The sequence below is a fragment of the Phyllobates terribilis genome, unplaced genomic scaffold (assembly GCF_046119375.1).
Source record: "Phyllobates terribilis strain yellow unplaced genomic scaffold, ASM4611937v1 Scaffold_417__1_contigs__length_1623298, whole genome shotgun sequence".
NCBI lineage: Eukaryota > Metazoa > Chordata > Amphibia > Anura > Dendrobatidae > Phyllobates > Phyllobates terribilis.
This window is the reverse complement of record NW_027363177.1, coordinates 156684-182152: the sequence shown is the minus strand read 5'-3', so window position 1 is coordinate 182152 and position 25469 is coordinate 156684. Positions and strand designations below refer to the sequence as shown.

The 25469-nt window shown below is 46.8% G+C and overlaps 1 protein-coding gene and 1 long non-coding RNA gene across 2 annotated transcripts; both read left to right on the top strand.

Moving 5' to 3' along the window:
* The first annotated feature begins 11543 nt into the window (after positions 1 to 11543).
* LOC141227832 (uncharacterized) lies at positions 11544 to 13862 on the top strand. The gene is made up of 4 exons (XR_012294813.1): positions 11544 to 11961; positions 13142 to 13327; positions 13417 to 13545; positions 13642 to 13862. It is a non-coding gene; the product is annotated as an uncharacterized lncRNA (long non-coding RNA).
* Positions 13863 to 16175: 2313 nt separating this feature from the next.
* Positions 16176 to 19291, top strand: LOC141227834 (uncharacterized). The gene is made up of 5 exons (XM_073667262.1): positions 16176 to 17827; positions 17929 to 18136; positions 18229 to 18348; positions 18429 to 18562; positions 18649 to 19291. Exons 1-5 carry the CDS (start codon positions 17700 to 17702, stop codon positions 18953 to 18955), a joined length of 897 nt encoding a protein of 298 aa, XP_073523363.1. The 5' UTR covers positions 16176 to 17699; the 3' UTR covers positions 18956 to 19291.
* Positions 19292 to 25469: the final 6178 nt, after the last annotated feature.

The following is a 25469-nucleotide window of genomic DNA, read 5'->3' as shown; positions in this document are numbered from 1 at the left end:
AGAGAGAAGCTACTCTGGAATTGGCCAAAAAGACTCTGGTCAACATTGCATCCAAGGGAACAGCTATCGATTATGAAGAGATCCTGTCTCTTGGATCCCTGGAGAATGTGGTCCCCTTCTTGGAAGAAAGAGGGTTTTTAATATTCAACAAACCGTCTACCTCTACACCACCTACACCTGGTGCTTCATCTGAGCAAACTGCTGAAACTGAGGCGCTAGAAGAGAACGTTGCAGGTGTACTGGTCCTAGAGGAGACAAAAGAAGAAATGGAGGTTACACCGGCACATGAAGAGCGTGAAGATGATGCAGAAAATGTACCCACCCTATTGGAGCCTGAAGAGCCTACAGAATACTGGCATGCTGATGATGAAGAAGAAGAAAGAAGACTGGAAGAAGAAGACAGTAGAGAAGAAGGTCACAGAGATGTTGAACTTACACTGTCACCTGAGGAAGGTCACAACTAGTGTTGAGCCACCCCCGTAGTGTTCGAGTTCGGTTCGGTTCGTCGAACACCCGTGTGTTCGCCGAACTGTTCGTCGAACTGTTCGTCGAACACCTTCGAACACCGTTAAAACCAATGGCAGGCAAACAAAAACACATAGAAACACATAGAAAACACCTTCAAAGGTGTCCAAAAGCTGACAAACTGCTCAGAAGACACAACTAACACATGGAAAAGTGACAAGTACATATAGTCATGCGAAAATAAAAGAGGTGGAGGAGTAAAAGGAGGGGGAGACACAGATATAGGCATGTCATGCCCTTCTAAAATCCAAAAAGTGAGAAGCCGACACGGCCAGTCCGCTCCTGCCCGTGCCACCTCCGTGTCGCCGGGTTTGTGCCAGAGCCGCGGTGAACCCTGATGGCCAGCCCCCCTCTCCCAATACTGGTGCCTGTCCGCTGGTGGGTCGAGCGAGCCCCCCTGTGGTGGAGGCAGCTCTAAGCTTTTTAATTTAAATTGTCTCTCTAATTTGAATGAATACACTTTAAATCCATTTACAAGGATCTATTGGAGGGCAAGTCTCATGCCAGCAGCCGCGTAATTCCAGCTCCAGTAGCGTCCACTAAAGCTGCTGCAGTTAAAAAGCTTTTATAAGGATCGAGCTCGGCTGCCGCAAGGCATCCTACTGCCAGTCCCAGCCCCTATGCCTTGGGGTGCCTCCTGATGCTCTTCACTGAGTATCCCATGGTCTAAACTACAGGTGGTGTAGCTTGCTTAACAGCCGGGATAATCCGCTGACTAGCAGACACTGCTACTAGGCACAAAGTATTTCCTGGGCTAGATGCAGTTAAAAATTTGTAATTAGATACTCTCGTTGGATGCTGAGAAAGCATTCCATAGAGTCTCCTGGCACGCCATATATGATTCTCTTAAAAAGCTTGGGGTAGGGGTCTAGGGGACCCTTTTATAGCCAAAATCACGGCCCTGTATCGCAATACGTCACCTAGGCTGAAGATAAATGGAACTGTAGCACCCTGAGGGCTCGGTTGCTACAGACGTATTGCACCTCACCCAGAGGTGTGATATCTCACTCTCAGGTAAGGATGGAGTGTGGATCAGGACCCGACACCTGCATGCATTACACCACATTGCCGTGGGGCAGGGCGACCAATATGCCCCTGAGATGGGCACGACAGTCCCTGTCCCTGGCTGGAGTGGGGGGAGGGAACACTGAGGAAGGGGAACCCTGTAGTGCAGGAGCAGGGAGGAAGCAGTTCCTGGGTGCATTGAGAAGGGAGTATAAAAGGTGGGCACCATCTTAGTTCAGTGCAGAGAAGTCTGAGCAGAAGTGGCAGGGAGCAGGGGCTCTGCATGAGCTCTGCTCCGGAGGCGGGCCTAGTAACAGAGGCCCAGGCCTGGAAGAGGGAGAAGGAAGGAAGAGGAGCGGAGAAGGCTCCAGGAACGAGGAATGAAGGGATCCCAGGGGTGCGGACGGGCGAGTCGCCACCGCACGCCCGAATCCACCTGCGTGGAGGGGTCAGGCCAAAGGGGGAGACCGGTCCCCGAACTAGTGGAGGCAGGAAATGACCCTCAGCTAGAAACCGGAGGCTCTGACATTTTATGTGGCGCAGCCCCTCGCTACACCCGCTAGGAAGGCACCACATAGGGTCAGGGAAACTGGCGCCAAGTTTACCAAGAGGAGGCCCGAGGCAGCCGGACAGAAGTGTTGGTAAGAAAGGCCAGACAAAGGACACACAAAGGGGGTCCTGTGAAGTGCTCCAAAGTTATCTGGGAGTTGTCTGAGCCCCTCACCTGGTGAGCACAGTACGACGTGGGCAGCCGTTACCTGCAGACGTGGTCTGGATAATAAGAACTGTGAGTAAAGGCCCTGGACTGCATCACTGACTCCGTGTCGTTACTGCTGCTGCCCTGCACCATCACCCCCATCCTCCGCATACACTGCCCTGAGGCTATACTCCTCCCGTGGGGAGTTATGCTACGCTCTGCTGCACCCACAACACCAGCCTCAGCGGTCTGCCCTGTAGCGGCGGTTCACTCTGACCGCAATCCACGGGTGGCGTAGTCGGACATTTAAACATCAAAACCACATAAATAGTTCCGCCACTGGTTTGACCGCCCTGAGCCACGGAACCGGGTCGCCGCCACGAAGACTACAACCACCAGCATCCACCAAAAAGGGTCCGGCTCCGGGTGTCCCAAGGCCCAGGGGGTGCGTCAGAACATTTTCATCACCTTTCACAATCACCAATGGGACAAGGCAGGGATGTCCTCTGTCCCCTCTCTTATACATCCTAGTGACGGAGCACCTGCTCTCATCAATTCGCCATAACCCCAATATTAGGTGGATTGAGGTGGGAGGCACCGAGTACAAGTGCTCTCTATTTGCTGATGATGTCCTAGTATATATCACTCAATCACATATATCCATCCATGCTGTTATGGCTGAAATAGATCACTTTGTTACATGGTAAAATTTTAAAATCAATGCAGCGAAGTCTGAGGCCCTCGATGTCTCCCTCCCCAAATCCATATAGGATTCCATCCAGTCCAACTTTCCCTTTGCCTGGCCCTCACAGGGTATCAAATACTTAGGAATTCCTATTCATAGAGACCTCTCCCATCTATGTTATCTTAATTTTGGGCCCTTTATTGAACAATTCCATACAGACCACGGTTGGCAAGTTAGAGCTGTAAGATTCACTACGTGAACCGCTGGTGTTTTGTGGAAAAGCACATGTACACCGCGTTCCAAATTATTATGCAAAAAGTGTTTAGGAGTGATAAGGGAAGAATTTGTTTGTTTGTCAGTTAAACTCATTGATGGTGATGTGTGTCAGGGCTCTTTATATCACTGTAAGCAATTGCAGACACCTGTGCTAATTAGTTTGGCAGGTGTGTCCAATGAAAGGACTACTTAAGAAGGCTCTCTCACATTATTAAGCAGCCTACATTTTCTGCCAAAATGGGAAAGAAAAAGGATGTGTCGGCTGCTGAGAAGCAACAAATTGTAGAGTGTTTAGGTCAAGGTATGACTACAATCAACATTGTGCGATGATCAGGATGAAGTGTCTTGGCAATCAAGAAGTATGTAGCTGATTCACAGTACACACGTGTGCGTGCTGATAAGGGCAAATTGAGGACTCTTTCCTACAGGCAATTACGTCAGGTTGAAAGAGCAGCGGCAAAAAAGCCTTGTCATAGCAGCAGACAAGTTTTTGAAGCTGCTTGTGCCTCCAACGTCCCCCGAACAACAAGATGCAGGGTCCTTCAGAGGTTTGCAGCTGTGCATACGCCATCCTGTCGACCTCCTCTATCCACTTCACACAAGCAGAAACGGCTCCAGTGGGCCAAACATTACATGAAGACTGATTTCAAAACTGTTTTGTTCACGGATGAGTGCCATGCAGCGCTCGATGGTCCAGATGGATGGAGTGGAGGATGGCTGGTTGATGGACACCCCATGCAAACACGGCTACAGCGCCAACAAGGAGGAGGTGGAGTAATGTTTTGGGCTGGAATCATGGGGAGAGAGATTGTCGGCCCCTTTAGGATCCCTGAAGGCGCTAAAGATGAACTCCATAATGGATGTGGATTTTCTCAAACAGCACTTCCTGCCATGGTTCAAGAAGAAGAACCGTGTATTTCACAGCAAGATCATTTTTCTGCATGATAATGCACCATCTCATGCTGCACATAAAACATCTGCATCTCTGGCTGATATGGGCATAAAAGGGGACAAACTTATGGTGTGACCCCCATGCTCCCCTGACCTCTACCCCATTCCGAACCTTTGGAGCATCATTAAAAGGAGTGTCTATGATGGCGGGAGGCAGTTCACATCTAAGCAACAGCTCTGGGAGGGTATTCTGCCCTCATGCAAAACAATTGAAGCAGAAACCATCCAAAACCTGACAAATTCAATGGACGAGAGAGTTCAGAAGCTCCTTTCGAACAAGGGGTCCTATGTGAAAATGTAACATCACCTAGAATAAAGTTTTGAGTTGAAAACTGTTTGATTTCAGTTTCTAACAACCTGCTAATGCTTATAATTTCAAAAATGACCATTTTTTTGGTCTTTATTAAAATGAAAAGGTTGATCGAAAAGTTTGGGGGATCTAAGAGTGTGGCAACCCAGTAGTCATGATTACTTCGAATTCTGACAATATGAGGGTCATGCTGCAGGTAGTGCAGCAAGAAGGCACTTATGTGTCTTGCGCATCTCGGAGCCCCAAAATTATTTTCCGGGCTAGATGCAGCTAAAAATTATTTTTAATTTTAAATCTGGTGGAGCTTATTATAGATGGCCTAATAGGATCCGTGCTGCACACTGCTACAAAGCCCAAATTATTTTCCAGTCAAGATACAGATAAACATGATTAGTAATTTGAAAGCTTAAAACGTTTGGTAGGGTGATTTTAACCAATCATCAAGCTTTTACTCTCCCCAGGATGACACAGGGGTAGAAAAGTCGTTTCGGATCCATGATTTGTTCATCTTTATGAACGTGAGTCTGTCTACATTATCAGTGGAGAGCCGCGTGCGCTTATCTGTCAGCACACCACCAGCAGCGCTGAACACACGTTCAGACAGAACGCTGGCTGCGGGGCATGACAAGATCTCCAAGGCGTAAGTGGCTAGCTCCGGCCATTTATCCAGATTGGAAGCCCAAAAAGAGCAAGGGTCCAGTGACACAGTCGTGGCTTCAATGTTTACTTGGAGATACTCCTGTACCATCGTCTCTAGGCGTTGACTATGTGTCAGACTTCTTGTCTCCTGTGGCCTTGCAAAGGATGGGCTAAAAAAGTGGTGAAATGATTCCGCAAAATTGATGTTACCAGCAGATACTGTGGTTCTGTTACGGTTTGAGTGCTGAACACTTGACGGTCCGACGGTTGGCAAGTTGGAACTGTGAGATTCACTACGTGCACCACTGGTATTTTGTGGAAAAGCACATGTAAGATTCTGCAACAGTCTCTGCTGATACTCCTGCATGCGTGCATCCCTTTCTATGGCAGGAATAATTTCTGCAAATTTACTTTTGTACCGGGGATCTAACAGTGTGGCAACCCAGTAGTCAGGATTATTTCTAATTCTCACAATTCGAGGGTCATGTTGCAGGTAGTGCAGCAAGAAGGCACTCATGTGTGTTGCGCATCCAGGAGCACCAAGTCCCTGTTGTGTTGGTGGCGAGGTAACAATCATGCTTCCTTCCTCTGTCCTCTCCCCCCAACCTCGCACAACAGAAATGTGATCAAGGTCTCCCTCATCTGATGAGTCTTCCATCAGTTCGTCCTCCACTTCTTCCTGGGCTCCTGCACCTTCCTCACTAGTTTGGCTGCTACCATGCGCCCTGGTAAAACCATCTCCCCCACCCTCACATGCCTGCCGCCTTGGTGCTGCCGACCTTCTGGACCTTGCAGATGTTAGCCCTTCCGCATACAACTCCTCCTCCTCTACTTCCTCCACCTCCTCTTGTGCCACCACCTGACTCCGAATTCTGTTTAACATGTGCTCCAGCATGTAAATCACCGGAATAGTCATGCTGATAATGGCATCGTCAGCACTAAACATCTTCGTCGCCATTTCAAAACTGTGCAGAAGGGTGCATAGGTCCCTGATCTGAGACCACTCCTCCAGCGTGATTTGCTCCACCTCTGGATCTCGTTGGCCCAGGCTATACGTCAGAACGTATTGCACCAGGGCTTGTCGGTGCTGCCACAGTCGCTGCAACATGTGCAGAGTTGAATTCCACCGGGTAGGCACATCGCATTTTAGCCGGTGAAGTGGCAGGCCCAACGACTTCTGTAGAGATGTAAGTCGCTGAGCTGCGGGATGCGAACGGCGGAAGTGAGCACACAGCGACCGTGCCCTCTGCAGAAGGCCATCTAGTCTGGGATAGTGGGCTAAAAATTGCTGGACAACCAGGTTCAACACGTGAGCCATACAAGGCACGTGTGTGACATTGCCCCGGCGAAGGGCCGCACCCAGGTTTGCAGCATTGTCGCACACGGCCTTCCCTGGTTTCAGGTCCAGTGGAGACAACCATTCATGAAATTGGTTCTCCAGAGCTGACCACATCTCCTCAGCTGTGTGACTCACATTTCCCAGACATTTCAATGTAAAAACTGCCTGATGACGTTGAGCCCTACTGCCAGCATAGTAAGGAGGTGTGCAGGATCCCTTCTGCGCAGTTAGAAAGCTTGTGGCATGACCAGACAGGCTTTGGGTGCAGGTGGAAGACCGAGAGGAGGTTGAGGAGGCAGAAGCAGTGGAGGAACTTTGACATAAAGAGGATTGACGCACAACTCGTGGGGACGGCAAGACTTGGACAGCAGCCCCTTGTCCTGCTGTCACCATAGTTACCCAGTGCCCAGTCAGCGACATGTAACGCCCCTGTCCATGCCTACTCGTCCAAGTGTCTGTGGTGAAATGCACCCTGTCACACACAGAGTTTCTCAAAGAAGCAGTGATGTTGTGTGCGACATGCTGGTGGAGCGCAGGCACACCTTTCTTTGAGAAGTAGTGCCGACTGGGCATCTGGTACTGGGGCACTGCGACGGACATAAGGTCTCGAAAATCCTCTGTGTCCACCAGGCGGAAAGGCAGCATTTCTGTAGCCAAGAGCTTGCAGATGGTGAAATTCAACCTCTTAGCTTTCTCATGGCTAGGAGGAAATGGTCTTTTACTTGTCCACATCTGAGGGACCGAGGGCTGGCTATTGTGCTTAGACGGGGTTGATAAGGGTGTCCCCGGCAAACTGCCGGTCTGTGAGGAAGATGCAGGCGGACATGTTAGGTTGCCTTCATCCAAAGGTGGTGCTATCGATGTCGGACAGCGCTCAACACCAGCTGGTGTTACCACCTCCAAAGAAAATGATGACCTGCCAATCACGCTGGCTGTTGCGGGTAAAGAGGTGGCAGGTCTGCGCCCCAAAACATGTGTGACTGCTGTCCCCCCAGTCACAGAGGATGAAGAGGCCGCGGATGCACAAGATATGGCAGACGGTGGTTGGCCCGGCCGGCTAGGCCGCATTGTAGCACACTGAGCTTCCCACTGCAACTTATGCTTCATGTCCATGTGCCGGTTCATGCATGAAGTACTCAAACTATGTATTTTTTGGCCTCTACTTAGCTTTTGCTGACAAATGTTACAGATAACACGAGTTGGGTCATCTTTATCGATCTGAAAAAATGCCCAGGCTATGCAAGGCTTAGCACCCATGCGACCTGAAGAGCCACCACGACTTGTGGTGAGAGGCAGAGTTGTGTTTGAGGATGCAGTTGTTGACGTGCTTCCAGTACTACGTCTCTGTCCAGGAAGGCGCAACCTGACCTCGTCGTCACTAGCATCTTCCTCCACCTCCTCTGCTGACCTCATCTCTTGGCTGACTGTGGGTTGACAGTAAGTGGGATCTCCGACCTCATCATCATCACCCTGTGCGTTATCACACCCGTCGTCCTCAGAGCCAACCTGTTCCTGCCCTGACAAAAAACTAAAGTTGTCGCTCCAATCAGGTATTTGAGTCTTATCATCGTCTTCCTCATTGTCTCCACCAACAGGAGTTACAGTTTGGGAATGAGGGTCTACATTATGGTCAGAACCTTCTGCGTCTGGTCCTGGATCCGACTCATAAAGATTCTGGGCATCAGTGCAGATCATTTCCTCGTCTGGATTCACAGAAGCGCTGGAGTTGACCTCTGATTCCCAGGCTATAGTATGAGTAAACAGCTCTGCAGACTCAACCATCTGTTCTACCTCATACTCAGACGGGCAGCTGGAGATTTGGGAGCTGTGAGGAAGCAAGTGCGATTTGGGTGACACCTTTGAGGACTGGAGTATTTGTGATGTTGAAGTTGATGTGGAGGAGAGCCCACTTAAAGGAGCACTTGATATCCGTTGAAGCACCTGCTGTTTTTGTGCCTCATCTGGAATTTGTAGCGATTGGCGTGGCCGTAAGAAAGGGATCTTATCACATTGTCCGCTAAAAGAAGTAGACATTTTAGTTTGGCTGGAAGATGGTCTTTCTTCTGCAGATGTTACTGTTGCTTTAACACCTACCCCACGGACACAACCTTTTTTCCCCTTCCCAACACGCCTATTCCCCTTTCCACCAGCAGCAGGCCTTTTTCCACTCATTTTTGTGGTTAACTAATTCACAACTCTGGAGTTGTTTGCACAAAAAAACAATGGATGGTAACCGAGCAGAGCTGAGTGGCCAAACTGTGGTATTAGGCCAAAACTATTGGCTGGGTTAGATGCAGAAAAAAATTATTTTGAATTTGCAACCTGATGGAGGTCAGTATAGATGGACTAATAGAGAAAGTCCGACACACTACTAGAAGGCCAAATATTTTTTCAGAGGTAGATGCAGGAAAAAATATATTCAGTTTGCAACCTGATGGAGGTCAGTATAGATGGACTAATACAACAAGTCCCGCACACAGCTAGAAGCCCAAATATTTTTTCAGAGGTACTGTAGATGCAGATAAAAATTATTTTTAATTTGCAACCTGATGGAGGTCAGTATAGATGGACTAATAGAGAAAGTCCGACACACTACTAGAAGGCCAAATATTTTTTCAGAGGTAGATGCAGAAAAAAATATATTCAGTTTGCAACCTGATGGAGGTCAGTATAGATGGACTAATACAACAAGTCCCACACACAGCTAGAAGCCCAAATATTTTTTCAGAGGTACTGTAGATGCAGATAAAAATTATTTTTAATTTGCAACCTGATGGAGGTCAGTATAGATGGACTAATAGAGAAAGTCCGACACACTACTAGAAGGCCAAATATTTTTTCAGAGGTAGATGCAGAAAAAAATATATTCAGTTTGCAACCTGATGGAGGTCAGTATAGATGGACTAATACAACAAGTCCCACACACAGCTAGAAGCCCAAATATTTTTTCAGAGGTACTGTAGATGCAGATAAAAATTAGTTTTAATTTGCAACCTGATGGAGGTCAGTATAGATGGACTAATAGAGAAAGTCCGACACACTACTAGAAGGCCAAATATTTTTTCAGAGGTACTGTAGATGCAGATAAAAATTAGTTTTAATTTGCAACCTGATGGAGGTCAGTATAGATGGACTAATAGAGAAAGTCCGACACACTACTAGAAGGCCAAATATTTTTTCAGAGCTAGATGCAGAAAAAAATTATATTCAGTTTGCAACCTGATGGAGGTCAGTATAGATGGATTAATAGAACAAGACCCACACACAGCTAGAAGCCCAATATTTTTTCAGAGGTAGATGCAGAAAAAAATATATTCAGTTTGCAACCTGATGGAGGTCAGTATAGATGGACTAATAGAACAAGTCCCACACACTGCTAGAAGCCCAAATATTTTTTCAGAGGTACTGTAGATGCAGATAAAAATTAGTTTTAATTTGCAACCTGATGGAGGTCAGTATAGATGGACTAATAGAATGACGCTATGCCCAAAAGATTTTACTTCACTAGGTGCAGTAAAAAAATTGGTATTCTATACACAGGTGGTATATCTTGCAACACAGATAGGCTACTCCACTGACTAACACACTCTGCAATAGGCCAAAAAGGATTAGCTTTGCTAGATTCAGCCAAATGCTGTGAAAAAAACTTGCACAGCACTGGCACAGACCTGCCTGGCAAAAACTGATAGGAACTCATGTAACCTAGTCCTGAAAAGGACTGCAATTACAATTAGTCTTTACTCCCACAACCGATCTATTTAAGAGCACAGACCTCCCTGATAAAAGTCGTAGGAAATGCTGTAACCTAGTCCTTAAAAGGACTGCAATCACAACTATTCCCTACTCCCAAGCTATCTGTATATTTGTGCGAAAATTGGCTTGAAATTAACAAGGTATAGCGCACACAGCAACAGCGGTGCCGTCTAACACGCAGCTGCAGCAGTGAGAAAATGGTGGCGACGGGGAAAATGGCTTGGTCTTATAGGGCAAGGACATGTGACATACACTGCCAATGACACATGCCCTTGCTTGTGTGAAAAAAAGCACTTCGCTCCGTGTGTGCGCTGCTGATAGGCTGACAGATTGCACCACCCCACTGTAAATGCGGGAAAGAGAAAAAAAAATGGAGATCTTCATTGTTCCTGCAGAGATCCATCCCCTGCCCCTCCCCCCACCCCGCTGTACACTCAAACTGCGTATTAACATTAATTTTCATCATTACTGAGAAAAAATCCAGTTATGATTTTGGTGCACGAACAGTTATCGAACATAACCTCGAACAGCCGAATTTTTCTCAAATTGTTCGTGTTTGCCGAACGGCTCGAACACCGCCCAAAACAGCTCGAATTTGAGATTGGCGAACAGCTCGAGTAGAACAACGCTCATCTCTAGTCACAACGAAGAAAATGTGGAGGAAGCGGGTTTCGATCAAACCACACAGAGGTCAGTATGTATACATGGCCTATATCCTCTTAGCACTGCTAAACTCTTTTTCTGACATAAAATGTGCACCCTTCTGTATGTCCTTGTATACCCTGGCTTTCCCTCCCCCATCCTCCTTCTCCCCCATTCTCCTTCAACTGTTACCTATGAAACCTCTGGCCTTAAGGAGGCCATATGCCTCTTTGTTTATCAAGCAAAATCAAAATGGGAGGAAGTCCAGCAATGGTCAGATGGAAGGAGGAGAAATGTTGGATATTTTTTATTTTTCATCTCCTCTTTCCATCTGACCATTGCTGGCCTTCCTCCTATATTGATATTGCTTGTTAAGCCTGGGTGTAGGCCCAAGATCTCTGTCCGTCCACCGCACCTACTCCTCTTGGACCTTGTGCACCTTGTCTACTAACTGGTGAGCTGATCCACCCATTTTATTTGACTCTTATGTTTATACATGAAACACTATGTAATTAATCTACAAGCTGACATCATTTTGCTTATGTCTTTATATTGCAAGCCTGACTGTGGCTGATGGTCGATCATACAGGTTTGCTAGTTCGCTATATGTTATGTTCTGTGACAAAAAGTAGTAAAGGGAGAATTGGTTAAAAAATGTCTAATGCCTGAGCTGTTTCTTTATTTCTCACCAATTACAGAGCCTTGCAGACAAAATGGACAGCAGATACAAGAAAGAAGATGCTGGCAGCTGGACTCTACAAACGCCACTCTCTGCAGGACCCACTGCTGGTGGGCTTCGCCAACTATTTACTGCACACCTTGGGGGTGAGACACTTCAGACAGGAAGTTGAGGATGTCGCCAGGTTCCTCTTTTACATGAACCCCAAGGTTGCCAATCTGGACTTTGTAAAAGATGTAGAAAAAGTCAACTCCTTCTTTACAAAGCTGAATCTGGCAAATCAGACCATTTTCAACTACCTAAAACACGTGCGTAGGTTCATGACTTACAATGTGAGAGCCTCCAACCTCTTTGAAAAAAAACGCGCACTGTTTAGGTCATGTGAGTTTTTTATGACCGTGACCGAGGACATACAAAAGAGGTTGTCAAAGGGAATATCAAGAGAAGTTGTCAGCAAAAGGTGGGTTATTAGCTAATATTTATATTGAAGTAATAGGAAATTATGGATAATGTAAAATCTAAATGTATATATCTTCTCCTCCATATAATTTCCCTCAACCTTAAAACACTGCTTGGTAATTACCAAGAAATACAATATTGACACCTGCAGCCGGGCAATGCAATTACCAATTGTCAATTAGCAATCTGACACTTATTTGGAGGTCTGTATTAGGTATAATGCATATTAGTGTCTGCTCATGATATATTTATATTACTCCCTTATATAGCGCCATTAATTCCACAGCACTTTACAGACATCATCATCACTGTCCCCATTGAGGCTCACAATCTAAATTCCCTATCAGTCTGTGGAGTGTGGGAGGAAACTGGAGGAAACCCAAGCAAACACGGGGAGAACATACAAACTCCTTGCAGAAGTTGTCCTTGGTGGGATTTAAACCCAGGTCCCCAGCGCTGCAAGGCTGCAGTGCTAACCACTGAGCCACCGTATATAGTGCTAACCACTGAGCCATATATGTGTTAATGCTACCATAGGTGGCCCTGTGGTTTGTGCAGCTTGACTCTTGGTGGTGTTTATTTAGTGTATGTGTATCTTATACCATGTGATTATGTTAAAGAGTTCAAGTGGTTAATTATAACTCCCCTTATTTGATGCATACACTCTGCATAATTGCTTGATTGTTTCTGGGGCATTGACACTTTATTGTATCCCCCTGAACACTCAGCAGTTTGGGGTATTTCCCATATACCACTTACCTTGGCAGTTAATTCCCTGAATCTACTGTATTTGGGCCGTCCTTCCGTGTATATTATTTCCTCCCATGTTTTGCTCTCTCCCATTACACCATATTGATCATGAATGTTTTGAATTGATTTTAATGCTTTGCTTTGTTTCTATTTGTAACATAATAATCTCTGATTTCCCTTCATTGTGTTGTGTGCTCTCTATTATACTATGCAGCCTTTCCTCTCCTTTTGTAATTCATTGTTTGAATAGTGAGTCGCACCCCTTGTTTTTGGTCCCCTTCATTACCTTATTACATTTTTTTGTTACACTTTTTTCTTCTTAGGAGATCTCATAACCCTCATACACTTAGTATTGAAGTAGATATTTTTTATATATTTGTACTGTGTGGCTTGTATATACTGTAATATTCTATTATTAATTTTATGTGTAGGTACAAATTACACCTCAGGAGTGCCGGAAGATCCTGGATGTGGCAAAGCAATCGTTTTTAAAGTGTCTTCAAGCTGCCAAAGATGGATGTCTGCGTCAAAGCAGCCAGCTGGAAGTGATTTACTATCTACAGGCCCTGGAGGTCCTGAGGCATCTGCAGAGACCTGGGGTCGTACAGAACATGACTGTAAGTGCCTCTCTTCTCTTTATTCACTACTCATACTCATTTTTAGTTTACTCTTCTTTATGTCTAACCTTTGGTCTCTTCATCCTTAGGTGTCTGAGTGGAAGGAGAGGATTAGCCACACGTATGATGGGGAAGACCTCGTTGTTATCGGTGTAAAGTTACACAAGACCGCTACACAGCAAGTGGCCACATTCGTGCTGACTAAGGAAGAAGAAATGGTGAGATTTACTTATTCTCCTTATTAATCTGATTTAATACATGATGACACATTTCTATTTTACTATAACTATTATTTCCTTTTGTTTTATTTCTAGTGGTTCAGAGTCTACTATGAAAGAGTCAGACCAAAGCTTGTGAGGAAGAAATAAAAAGCACATTATCATTCTTCAATAGTTAATGTAGTGCTATGTATTTTTTTTCTGTATTCCTTTCTAGGTAGGATGGCAGTGGTAAAAACTGTTCTGGGCTAATATGATAGATCCCCTATTAATCACTGATCAGTTGAGCACCAATCAGATGGGCAGCACCCAAAATATGCAATGAATGGCGCTCAGAAGTAGTGATGGGCGAACCCCTGACTGTTTGTGTATGGCAGGTTCAGCCAAACGCCGAACAGTTTATTAAAACTTCAAGCTCGGGTATCAGAAGAGTACCCCAGCCTGAACACAGACCCCATTCATGTGAATGGGGGACCGCAACACCCCTGTTATCATTCTTCAATAATAAATGCAGTGCAATGTATTTTATTTTTTCTGTATTCCTTTCCAGGTACAAACTTCCGGTTATCTCAAGTCAACTTGTGAGGAGGGTATGTGAGACATGGACTCTCCCAAACTATTCAGACTCCGAGAAATGTCTCTTTGCAAAATATCTTGCGCACACCAATATGACGGCAGAAAGGACGTATAGAGAGAAGACCCTGACGGACATATGCCATGCATACAAGCTGGTGGCACAGGCAGGGAAAGAAGCCAGTGATGAGCCTCAAGCCAGCACTTCAAGGTGATAGATTGTGGGTAGTAAATTCATATACGCTCTGTAATATCACATTGTTATTTTTCTTTAGCTGTGTCCCAGCTATGAAAAGCTATTTAGGTCTTCATATCTACTATAACATTAAACTTTGATTCTTTGAACATTAAACCTCCACCACTATGTTTGGCAGTTACAAAAAAAGTAAAATATAAGGTTTTACTAACTTTTCGTTAGGGATGCCGAAGCCTGCACTACCCAGGAGGAAGACCGCAGGGAAGAGGACCGAAGACTCCAAGTGGACGAGACTGACCAAGAGGAAGATGGTAGCGAAGAGGAGCAAACTAGTGAACCGGATGAGATCTGGACTACAAGGTGAATACGTCAAAATGATAACCCTGTCTATAGCTAGTTTGTGCAGGCATCACCTGATTGTATGCTAATGGTCATTTTATTCATATACCCATCTAATTATCTTTTTTCAGAGCAAGATCACCCTCTCCCCAGCTCAGGACAACGAGGTCCCAGAGAAAGAGGATGGGGCAGGACAGGAGCCCCTCAAGGTAATTAGTGCTCACTGTCTGACATTAGTAATTGGAAAATACAATAAAAAAACTCTCAAACAGTCTGATCTCATAAGGTTGTAATTTCAGTCTTCATTTTTTTTGTCTTTTAAAGGCATGAAGATCCAAGAGACAGAAGGAGGGACACACTACCAAAACGTGTTCCCATCGTCTACCTACGTCACCTTGATGAGGACACTGCCCAAACCTGTGGACACTCTGTAATATCACATTGTTATTTTATTTTTGTTAGCCGTGTCCCAGCTATGAAAAGCCATTTAGCTCTTCATCACTACTATAACATTAAACTTTGATCCTTTTCACATTAAACCTCCACCACCATGTTTGTCAGTTCCAAAAAAAATACACTTTTCACAGCCCTGGTACTTCCATACATAGCTAGGTATTTGTAACATGCTAACTTTTTAATCAATTATGAACCTAGCCTTGACATTTTAGTGTCACCATGACTCAACAATCATCCGGGCAAATCAGTGACCTCTTAAAAACATTAGCATTTTGAGAACTCAAACATCTAGGAATGTGGACTTAGTATGGCAGTGTATGTTTTAATACTACTTTGCTTCTAAATACAGTAAAATATAAGGTTTATTAACTCTTCCTTAGGGATGCCAAAGCCTGCACTGCCCAGGAGGGAGACCGCAGGGAAGAGGACCGAAGACTCCTAGTGGACTAGACTGACCAAGAGGAAGATTAGTGAACCGGATGAGATCTGGACTACAAGGTGAATACATCAAAATTATAAACCTGTCTATAGCTAGTTTCTGCAGGCTTCACCTGATTGTATACTAATGGTCATTTTATTCAGATACCCATCTAATTATCCAAAATCTCCCTCTCCCCTGCTCAGGATAATGAGGTTCCAGAAATAGTGGATGGGGCAGGACAGGAGCCCCTCAAGGCACAGATAGTACTCACTGTGTGACATTAGTTATTGGAAAATAAAAAAGCAAAACCCTCAAACTGTTTATCCTCATGAGGTTGTAATTTCAATCTTCATTTTTTTTTGTCTTTTAAAGGCATGAAGATCCAACAGACAGAAGGAGGGACACTGCCCAAATGTGTTCCCATCGTCTCCCTACATTGCCTACACTCTGCCCAAACGTGTACCAGTCGTCCTACCACGTCACTCGGATGAAAAAGATACATTTCCATTATATTTCTCCTTTACCGTTATAATCCATTTCTATTCTTCTCCGTCTATCTTTCGATCTTATAAAGAATAACCTACAGCGTGCCAAGGTAAAGTTGTGTCTTATTCCATCTTAGAAGAGAATAGATGTTCTGACATTTCAGCATCTCACACAGCAATCTCATGCTGGAACATAACAGTGTGAGTCGGTGTGATGCCACAACATGGATCCTCTCCAATGATGGAATAAAAATGCTACATTGATGTTACTTTACCATGGAGTACTTAAGGTTATCCCTTGTGTCTTCTGTTAGGAGTCCTGATTTTAACCCCTGCCTGCTGGCACCATTTCTCTGTTTAATGGTTGTGCTGCTCTATTCCGGTGACTATTTATTATCCATCATCATTTTTTTCTTTACTTTTAGCATATTTAACATTATTGATGGCAATGTTCAGGAGCAGTTTTTGCAGCCACAGTTTTCTCTTTAGGTGTCAGCCATGCCCCCTAAGAGCTAGTGTTCACACCTAGACAATGGGAATGTTTTTCTATTGTTCTCAATGGCCATCATTACAGAGACTGATCATATTGGTCAAGGGGTCTCAGTTTTCTGTGTAAAAGGCCAGATCAGAGTCTAATTGCTCAGACTGCTCTTGGCGATCCAGTGTAGCTCTGCTCTCTCTACAGGACTGATCTCCATGGACTGCTTTGCTCTGTCTACGGGACTGCTTTGTCCAACCTGCTTTTTACTTTTAGCTCGTTTTTGATTTGTTTACATACAGCTTTTTTAAAATCCATCTTAACCTTTTCATTTTGTATCTCTTTTCTTTTGTTCTAATTTTCAGGTTCAAGTATGGAATCCAAAGTGCACAACAGAACCCCGATGACCTGCCCGATCTGTTACAAGATAGATGAGAACCTGGCACCCACCTAAGAAGAAAATGCAAAAAAAACAGCAGCGAGGATGAGATCAAGGCTACCCTCGCACAAGCAAAGACAGATCTGGTTGCTGTGGCAGCAAAGGGCCTGGCCATTGAGTATAATGAGGTGGAGGAGCTGGTGTGTGACGGTGGGTGCCTGGAAAAAGTAATTGCATTTCTTAATGGACGTGGTTTTAAAATCATTAATCAGCCATGTCATACAAGAATGCCCCAGAAGAATGGCCATTGCGAGAAGGTTCCCAACATGAGGATAGAGGGACTCCTAACAGCTGAGATGACAACCGAAGAACAAGAAGATGCAACCTCAAAGGGAGATTGTGAAGATGCCACAGCCAAAAGAAGGAGCGAAACCAAAGAAGACACGGCCGGGCCACATGAGGAAGATGAAGGAGAAGAAGAAGAATCACCGATGGAAACTGAAGCAGCAACAACTGAGCCCAATGTTGTCTGGAGCAATCCACTACGACTTAAAATGGCCGAGGCTGGGATGTACACGAGGCACTCTCTGGATTTGGAACCAATTGCTGGCTTTGCAAGATATTTATCAAAAACCTTGTAAGTCGTGAGATACAAGCAGGAGGTAGAGAACGTCGCTGTACTTCATGGACAAGGAGAAGCCTTCACTGAAGTTTATATATGACATCGAGAAGACCAATGACTATTTTGACAAACTATTGGAAATCGGAAACACTCACCAGACTGTCTTTAATTATATGAAAAATGTCAAGCGTTCATATATTACCTAATGAATGCAACATCCCTTCATCATAAAGACCAGGAGACATATGGAGCAGCGGGAATGTACCTCAGCCAGCTAGGAGTATTTCAGAAGAGGCTAAGCAAAGGAATCTCCAGGGAGAATATCTTGAAGAAGTAAGTGTAAAAGAATTAATAGGAAGAAAATGTACCTTGTTACTAGGAAGATAATGTGCCTTGTTACTTTATTCAAAGTAATTTGAATTTTTTATTTCCAGAGAAAACCACTTATTGGATGAGATGAAAAGACCAGACGAGATGCAATCGATCCTGATAGTTGCAAAGACAGATTTTGAAAAGGCCATAAACAAGGCGGACCAGGATGAAAGGCTTCTAGATAGTGACAAGTTAGTTATTCTCAACTATCTTGAATGCTATATAATCTTGAATAAATTACAACGACCTGATGTGGTGCAAAATATGACTGTAAGTCACCTGTAGTACATTTCCCTTTTTTTTTTATAAATCAATTAGTTAAAGCTTTATTAATGTAGATTTCACACTTTCTTATCTTGTAGGTTGAGGAGTGGAAGAAGAGAGCTCCTTATCGTGAAAGTCATGTAGGAGTAGTCGTACATGAACACAAGACAGCGGCGAACCAGATTGCAGGATTGATTTTGAATAAAGAAGAAGAAAGGGTAAATATCTGTCTTTCTATCTCCTATCTGTCTATCTATCTTCTCTATGATTGAGCTAACATTTTCAGTTTATTTTTTAGTGGTTTCAAATTTATATTGAAAAAGTCCGGCCTACATTCCTGGAAAAATCAATGGACATCAAGAATTTCTTCATTTCTTCATCGGGGGGAAAAATCCACAATGTTTCTAATGATATCGCAAGATTTCATAAAAAGTAAGTATTTCTGTACAGTGACACTTAGATTCTATATATCAACATTACAAACATGTATTTTAACATTTATTTCTTCTATTGCACAGATTTGGAATAAAGACTGTGACGAGCCAAGAGATCAGGAGGAACGCAGAGACCTTCATTGCTTCCAATTGCAAGGACACTAATGACAAAGACATTTTTGCAAAATACCTGGCACATTCAAATCCCACAGCAGAACGTGTCTACAGGGAGAAGACCATGGAAAATATGGTGAAGGCATCCATGATGACAACACAAATTCTCGACAGACTGCAAGAGAAGTGTAGCACCCTGAGGATTCGGCTGCTACAGGGGTATTGCACCTCAACCCAGAGGTGTGATATTCCACTCCCGGGTAAGGATGGAGTGTGAAACTGAGCCCAGAGAGCTGCATGCACTACACACATCCCATTTCCGGAGGGCAGACCAACGGTACTCCCACTTAGAAATGTGCAGGTACGACCGAGTCTGTCCTTGGCTGGAGTGGGAGGGGGGTGGTACATCCCAAGTAGTGTAGGGGCAGATAGGGGGAGCAGCCTGGGTAAAGATAGGAGCTCATTGGGTGCTGGTCACCTGAGCTCACACATAGAGGGAGTATTTAAGGTGGGCACCATCTAAGATCAGGGTCAGTCAGTCAGTCAGTCAGCCAGTCTTTGCAAGAGGAGTGGAAGAGAGCAGAGGAGCAGAGCAGCAGAAGGCCCAGAGAGAGAGAGAGAGGAGAAAGGAAGAAAGACCCAGAGGGGGTGAAAGAAAAGGACTCTGAGAACCCAAAGTCCATCACCGGGTGAAGAGTTGGCAACTGGGTACCGGATCCCAAACTGGTGGGGGCTAAAGCACACCCTAGCCAGAGACCGGAGGCCGTGGGCAGGATCTGCCACGGCCACCCACCACATCCACCCTGAAGGCAAACCACGTGTAGGGTCAGGGAACCCAAGGCCAAGGGTCTCCCAACAGAAGGCCCGAGGGAGCTGGACCTAGGTGGATCCCTGGTGGGGACGGCCAGAAGACAGGACAGGAAGGAGGGCTCAGGGTCACGCTCCGGACTTGCTTGGGGGTTGGCTGAATCCAGGACCTGGTGGACGCAGCACGGCTCGGGTGGTCACTTGAAGCTGGAGTGACCGGAACATCAGCAGTAAGTAAATACCCTAAACTGCACAACCCGACTCTGTCTTTAATTACCATCTATGCTGCACCACCACAACCCCCATCCTCTGCACCTGACCCCCTGAGGCTATACCCCACCCGTTGGGGGTTATACTATCAAAAGCTGCACCAACACCATCAGCCTCAGCGGACCCTGCTGCAGCGGCGGCCGTAGTGACCGCAATACAACGGGTGGCGTAGTCGACATAAAGAACTTTATAACATCTGTAGGACTGCCACATACTCTGAGCTTGACACCCTGGGCACGGACCGGGTCACTGCCACTCGGCGACTACAACTCCCATCTGATCCGGCTCCGGGTATTCCCCTAAAGAATATGGCCCAGGGGGTGCGTCAACTTTGGCGTAGTCGGCAGGATTACGTGCCCACAACAACCGGGTACTGCGTGCCTGAAGAAAAGAACGAGTTTACCTCAAAAAGAAGTCTCCTGCCGGTTCCGGAGGGTCCCCGCCATCGGACCCCATCACAGATCGATTCCCGCCGGTTGTCCGCCATTAACAGCTTTTTCCCGCCATCTGCAGAGTTTCCCGCCACTGGGAGACGATTCCCGCCATTTCCAAAGGTTTCCCGCCTTGGAAGAGCGGACGCCATTATGGGCGTGCCAGAGGGTGGCAAGAGGCCACCTCCCATCGTGGGCCAGGACCGAAAATGGCGCCAAAAGTGGAAACCGCCCCCACCAACAGAGACTGTGATGCTAGAGGTGTCTGTCAGCGTGAAAGAACTGCCCCTGGAGCTGACAATCACCAAGTGGCCCCGGGACCGCCCTCGAAGTGGGAGGACTGAGAACGAGAGAGCAAAGATGGGTGTCGCCTGGAGCAGTCTGGAGAGAGCGCACCCGGAGACAAGAAGCCTAGAGCTGAGTCCAGAAGAAGCTTACCCGGAGATGGGAGAAGAGCAGAGCAGCACCGGCCCGCTGGCCAGGAGCCTGCCGGGAACAGCAGAAGGAGAGCAGAGCAGCACCGACCCGTTGGTCAGGAGCCTGCTAGAAGCAACGACCCCACTAGGCCTAGTGGAGGTCCTAGCACAGCTCCCCCGAGACCGGGAGTGTGCGCAGACCGCTCTGGAGGGCCTCGCAAGGAGGATGGCCCGGGTGCAGCGAGAGACGTTGGCGGAGTGGAGCCGTGAGATGGCCCAGCAGACCGAGACCCGTCAGCGGAGCACGCCACCCAAGACGAGGAGACAGACCGCCTCTAAGGATGGCGCAGGAGGACTGAAGGCCGGAGACGGCGCCGAGAAGGGAGCCGAACGAAAGGAGGCAGGTAAAGGGGACGTCTCTACCCCAAGCCGGGAAACCGCGTGCCTGCCCCAGCTCCCCGTCGCAGAGCCCGAAGTACCCCCGGCCGTGCCCGTCGCTGCAACGTCACCGCCGCAGACTAGGCCTCAAACGGAAGCCGCGACCCCTGTGACGTCACACGCCTCGACCCCGAGCGTGACCAAGCAGGAAGTACCACCAGCCTGGTCGCAAGGCCTAGTACCCCCGGGCGCCGCAATACCAACAGCGCCCCCTACCTCCGCGGAGCCACCGGCCTGGTCGCAGGGCCAAGTAGCCCAGGGCGCCGCCGTCCTTACGGTGCCCTTCACTTTCCAGGTGCCCCAGGCCTGGCCGCAAGGCCTGGGCAACCCGGGCGCCACCACCACCGCGCCCATAAAACCAAGAGTGCCGCATCTGGGAGAAGATTTGTTCGCCCAACATACGTGCCCGGATGGGCAGCCCTTTATATGGCCACCGGAGTTTCACCATCCCCGACTCCGGAAAGAGAGACCCCTAGATGAACCCCTGATTCCGGTTCCAAAGCCCGTAAAAAGGACCTCGCCCCCGCTAGAGGAGGCACAGTTTGAGTGGGACCCCACCGGAGAAGATCTCATGGGGTTCACTCAGGAGACCCGGGCAGCTGCAGCGGAGCGTGCAGAGTGCTGCCGCCAGCAGCTCGAGGTCTTTGAGAGAGAGCGGAGAGAGAGGCGGGTCCGGGAACAGCAAGCTCAAGTAAGGAGCGCGGAGCAGAAGAGCCGGGCCAGGAGAGACCCCCGTGCAGCGCATAGTCCCCGCACCACCGGGACTGTGATCAAGTTTAACATGCAGCATGGGTGGGGTTTCATCCGAGACCACCGCACCCCAGGCGACGTCTTCGTGACCAGGAGAGACGTTGAGTCCCACCTATCGGAGGGACACAGAGGTCGTGACCTTTACATCGGGGACGAGGTCACCTTTACCCGGCACAAGTGTGCCAAAGGATCCTACGCCCTCCATGTGCATCGCCTGACGGAGGAAGAGCTGCGGTGTGAGGAGGAAGAACAAGAGGACCCGGACGGGTCTGAAGTTAAAGGTAACCACAAAGAAAGAGCAGGAGGACGTCGTCGTTGAGTACGGCAGAGTAGAAGCTGTATATAGTTACCCGTAGGGGTACCAAAGAAACTGTTGCTGATAATATAGTCCCCGTTGGGACCAGCAAGTGTGAACTGTTTACCCGTTTATCCCTTAAATCCCACTGACCGAGGACTGAGAGCGGCCATATCCCTTGTAAATAGTTGCGCGTCCTAAAGCGCCCCCTACTGGTTTGATAGGAAAGCCACGAGTTCCAAAGACTGTCGCACTTTACCCGGTCACACGTTGCACAGTGACCGGAGGAGGAGCCAGAGGCGACGAGAATGTTATTAATATGAAAAGTTTTATGATGATGCTGATATGTATATGATATTTTATATGTTTGTATTATGTTGTTTATATGAAAAAAAAAAAAAATGTATGTTTGTGGATGTTTATATCTTACAGCCCGAGGACGTGCTGTGATTTACCAGGGGGGAATGTAGCACCCTGAGGATTCGGCTGCTACAGGGGTATTGCACCTCAACCCAGAGGTGTGATATTCCACTCCCGGGTAAGGATGGAGTGTGAAACTGAGCCCAGAGAGCTGCATGCACTACACACATCCCATTTCCGGAGGGCAGACCAACGGTACTCCCACTTAGAAATGTGCAGGTACGACCGAGTCTGTCCTTGGCTGGAGTGGGAGGGGGGTGGTACATCCCAAGTAGTGTAGGGGCAGATAGGGGGAGCAGCCTGGGTAAAGATAGGAGCTCATTGGGTGCTGGTCACCTGAGCTCACACATAGAGGGAGTATTTAAGGTGGGCACCATCTAAGATCAGGGTCAGTCAGTCAGTCAGTCAGCCAGTCTTTGCAAGAGGAGTGGAAGAGAGCAGAGGAGCAGAGCAGCCCAAGGCCCAGAGAGAGAGAGAGAGGAGAAAGGAAGAAAGACCCAGAGGGGGTGAAAGAAAAGGACTCTGAGAACCCAAAGTCCATCACCGGGTGAAGAGTTGGCAACTGGGTACCGGATCCCAAACTGGTGGGGGCTAAAGCACACCCTAGCCAGAGACCGGAGGCCGTGGGCAGGATCTGCCACGGCCACCCACCACATCCACCCTGAAGGCAAACCACGTGTAGGGTCAGGGAACCCAAGGCCAAGGGTCTCCCAACAGAAGGCCCGAGGGAGCTGGACCTAGGTGGATCCCTGGTGGGGACGGCCAGAAGACAGGACAGGAAGGAGGGCTCAGGGTCACGCTCCGGACTTGCTTGGGGGTTGGCTGAATCCAGGACCTGGTGGACGCAGCACGGCTCGGGTGGTCACTTGAAGCTGGAGTGACCGGAACATCAGCAGTAAGTAAATACCCTAAACTGCACAACCCGACTCTGTCTTTAATTACCATCTATGCTGCACCACCACAACCCCCATCCTCTGCACCTGACCCCCTGAGGCTATACCCCACCCGTTGGGGGTTATACTATCAAAAGCTGCACCAACACCATCAGCCTCAGCGGACCCTGCTGCAGCGGCGGCCGTAGTGACCGCAATACAACGGGTGGCGTAGTCGACATAAAGAACTTTATAACATCTGTAGGACTGCCACATACTCTGAGCTTGACACCCTGGGCACGGACCGGGTCACTGCCACTCGGCGACTACAACTCCCATCTGATCCGGCTCCGGGTATTCCCCTAAAGAATATGGCCCAGGGGGTGCGTCAGAAGCCTTCCACCTCACTGTGAGGACTTGAAAAATAGAATATTTTTGTTTCATCATTCTCACAAGTATTGCATTTTCCTGTGTTTTCTTTAAAACTAAAATATATGTCTTTTACAGAGCTGCAATTGAAAAAGAAGAAAAGTTTAATCAAGAAAAAGAAAATAAGCCTGGACCTTCCGCCATAGAGACCAAAGACGAGGATTTTCAAAGATTTATTTCCTTATATCCCCTAACTATTGAGACCGAACCACCAACGTTAAAAGAATGCCAGTTCAAGTTCCCACTGAATGGACCACATCTATATGATAGGTGGAGGAGGAGACAGAACAGAATGCGAGTGGACTATATATTCCGACTTCTTAAGGATGGTCAGCCAGATGAAGAGGAGGTGAACAGGTGTATTGCACAGAAACTTTGGAAAAGTAACTTGCCCAGGGTAAAGGATATTTTTGAAAAATGGAAAAAGTGTTAGACTTACACCAGGACAACGGACAGTACACTTTTAACAGGACACTTATTCTGTTGAATGGACACTTCTATGGATTTTGTTGGATATGTCAGGACATGTCAAAAGCTTTTGATCATATCGGGTCTCACTTATGAGACCTTCTGTGATCAGTAACTTTTGACATACCTTATGACCTGTCAAAAGTGTTTAAGAATGACAAACACATTGACTTGTGGGGGTTTGGGGTGATGGAGGTTGTTTAATAAAGTAGATATTTTTTAAGTTAAAGGAGAAGTGCAGCACTGGGACAACTTCCCAGCGTTACATCTACCAAATGAAATAGAGCATTTTTCTAAATACAGTCACATGGCGGGACGGCCTCATTCCCCCGTCCTCTGCCTCCGTGCAGAGAGCGGAGTTAGCCGTGGCCACGATGTGAGTGTGACATCAGGGCATGTGTTTCTCACACTCCCAGGAGCAGCCGGAGAATCAGATGCCATGATGCTGCATTCACATCGAGGCCGTGGCTGCCCCAACTCTCTGCATGGAGACAAAAGGTTAATTATGACGCCTTACAATGTGAATGTGCATAGAAAAATGCTTTATTTAATAGGGAAATTTAACGCCAGGAAGATGTCTCAGCACTGCACTTCTTTAAGGAGTAAATTCAAATTTGATAGTGATGGCCGACACTAGAACACCTATAGTGTACTTCTGATCCAGGGTTCTAGGACTGATCGCCTTTCTAGGGGTCAAGAAGGAATTTTTCCCCGTGATGTAAATTGGCTGAATGTGTCCTGGGGTTTTTGCCTTCTTCTGGATCAACAGGTTTAGGTACAGAGATTTTAGTAATACAAAAATAAAACTAATTAAAAAATTATAAACTGGTTTATTTGTAATTGTAATAGTGCAGTAATTATAAAAATAGTAATTCATTTGTAAGGCCTGTTCTTTAACGTACACAATAAAATAAACCATTATGCTCATCAGGGGCGTACATAGAAATCATGGGTCTACATAGAATTATAATGCACCCCTCCATAGTCCTCCATATAATATACAGCTCAGCTCAGTCATTCATGTAGCATAATGCACAGCCCATAGTCCTCCATATAGTATAATGCATCACATAGTCCTCCATATAATATACAGCACAGCTCAGTCATCCATGTAGTATAATGCACAGCACATAGTCCTCCATATAATGTACAGCACAGCTCAGTCATCCATGTAGAATGATGCACAGCCCATAGT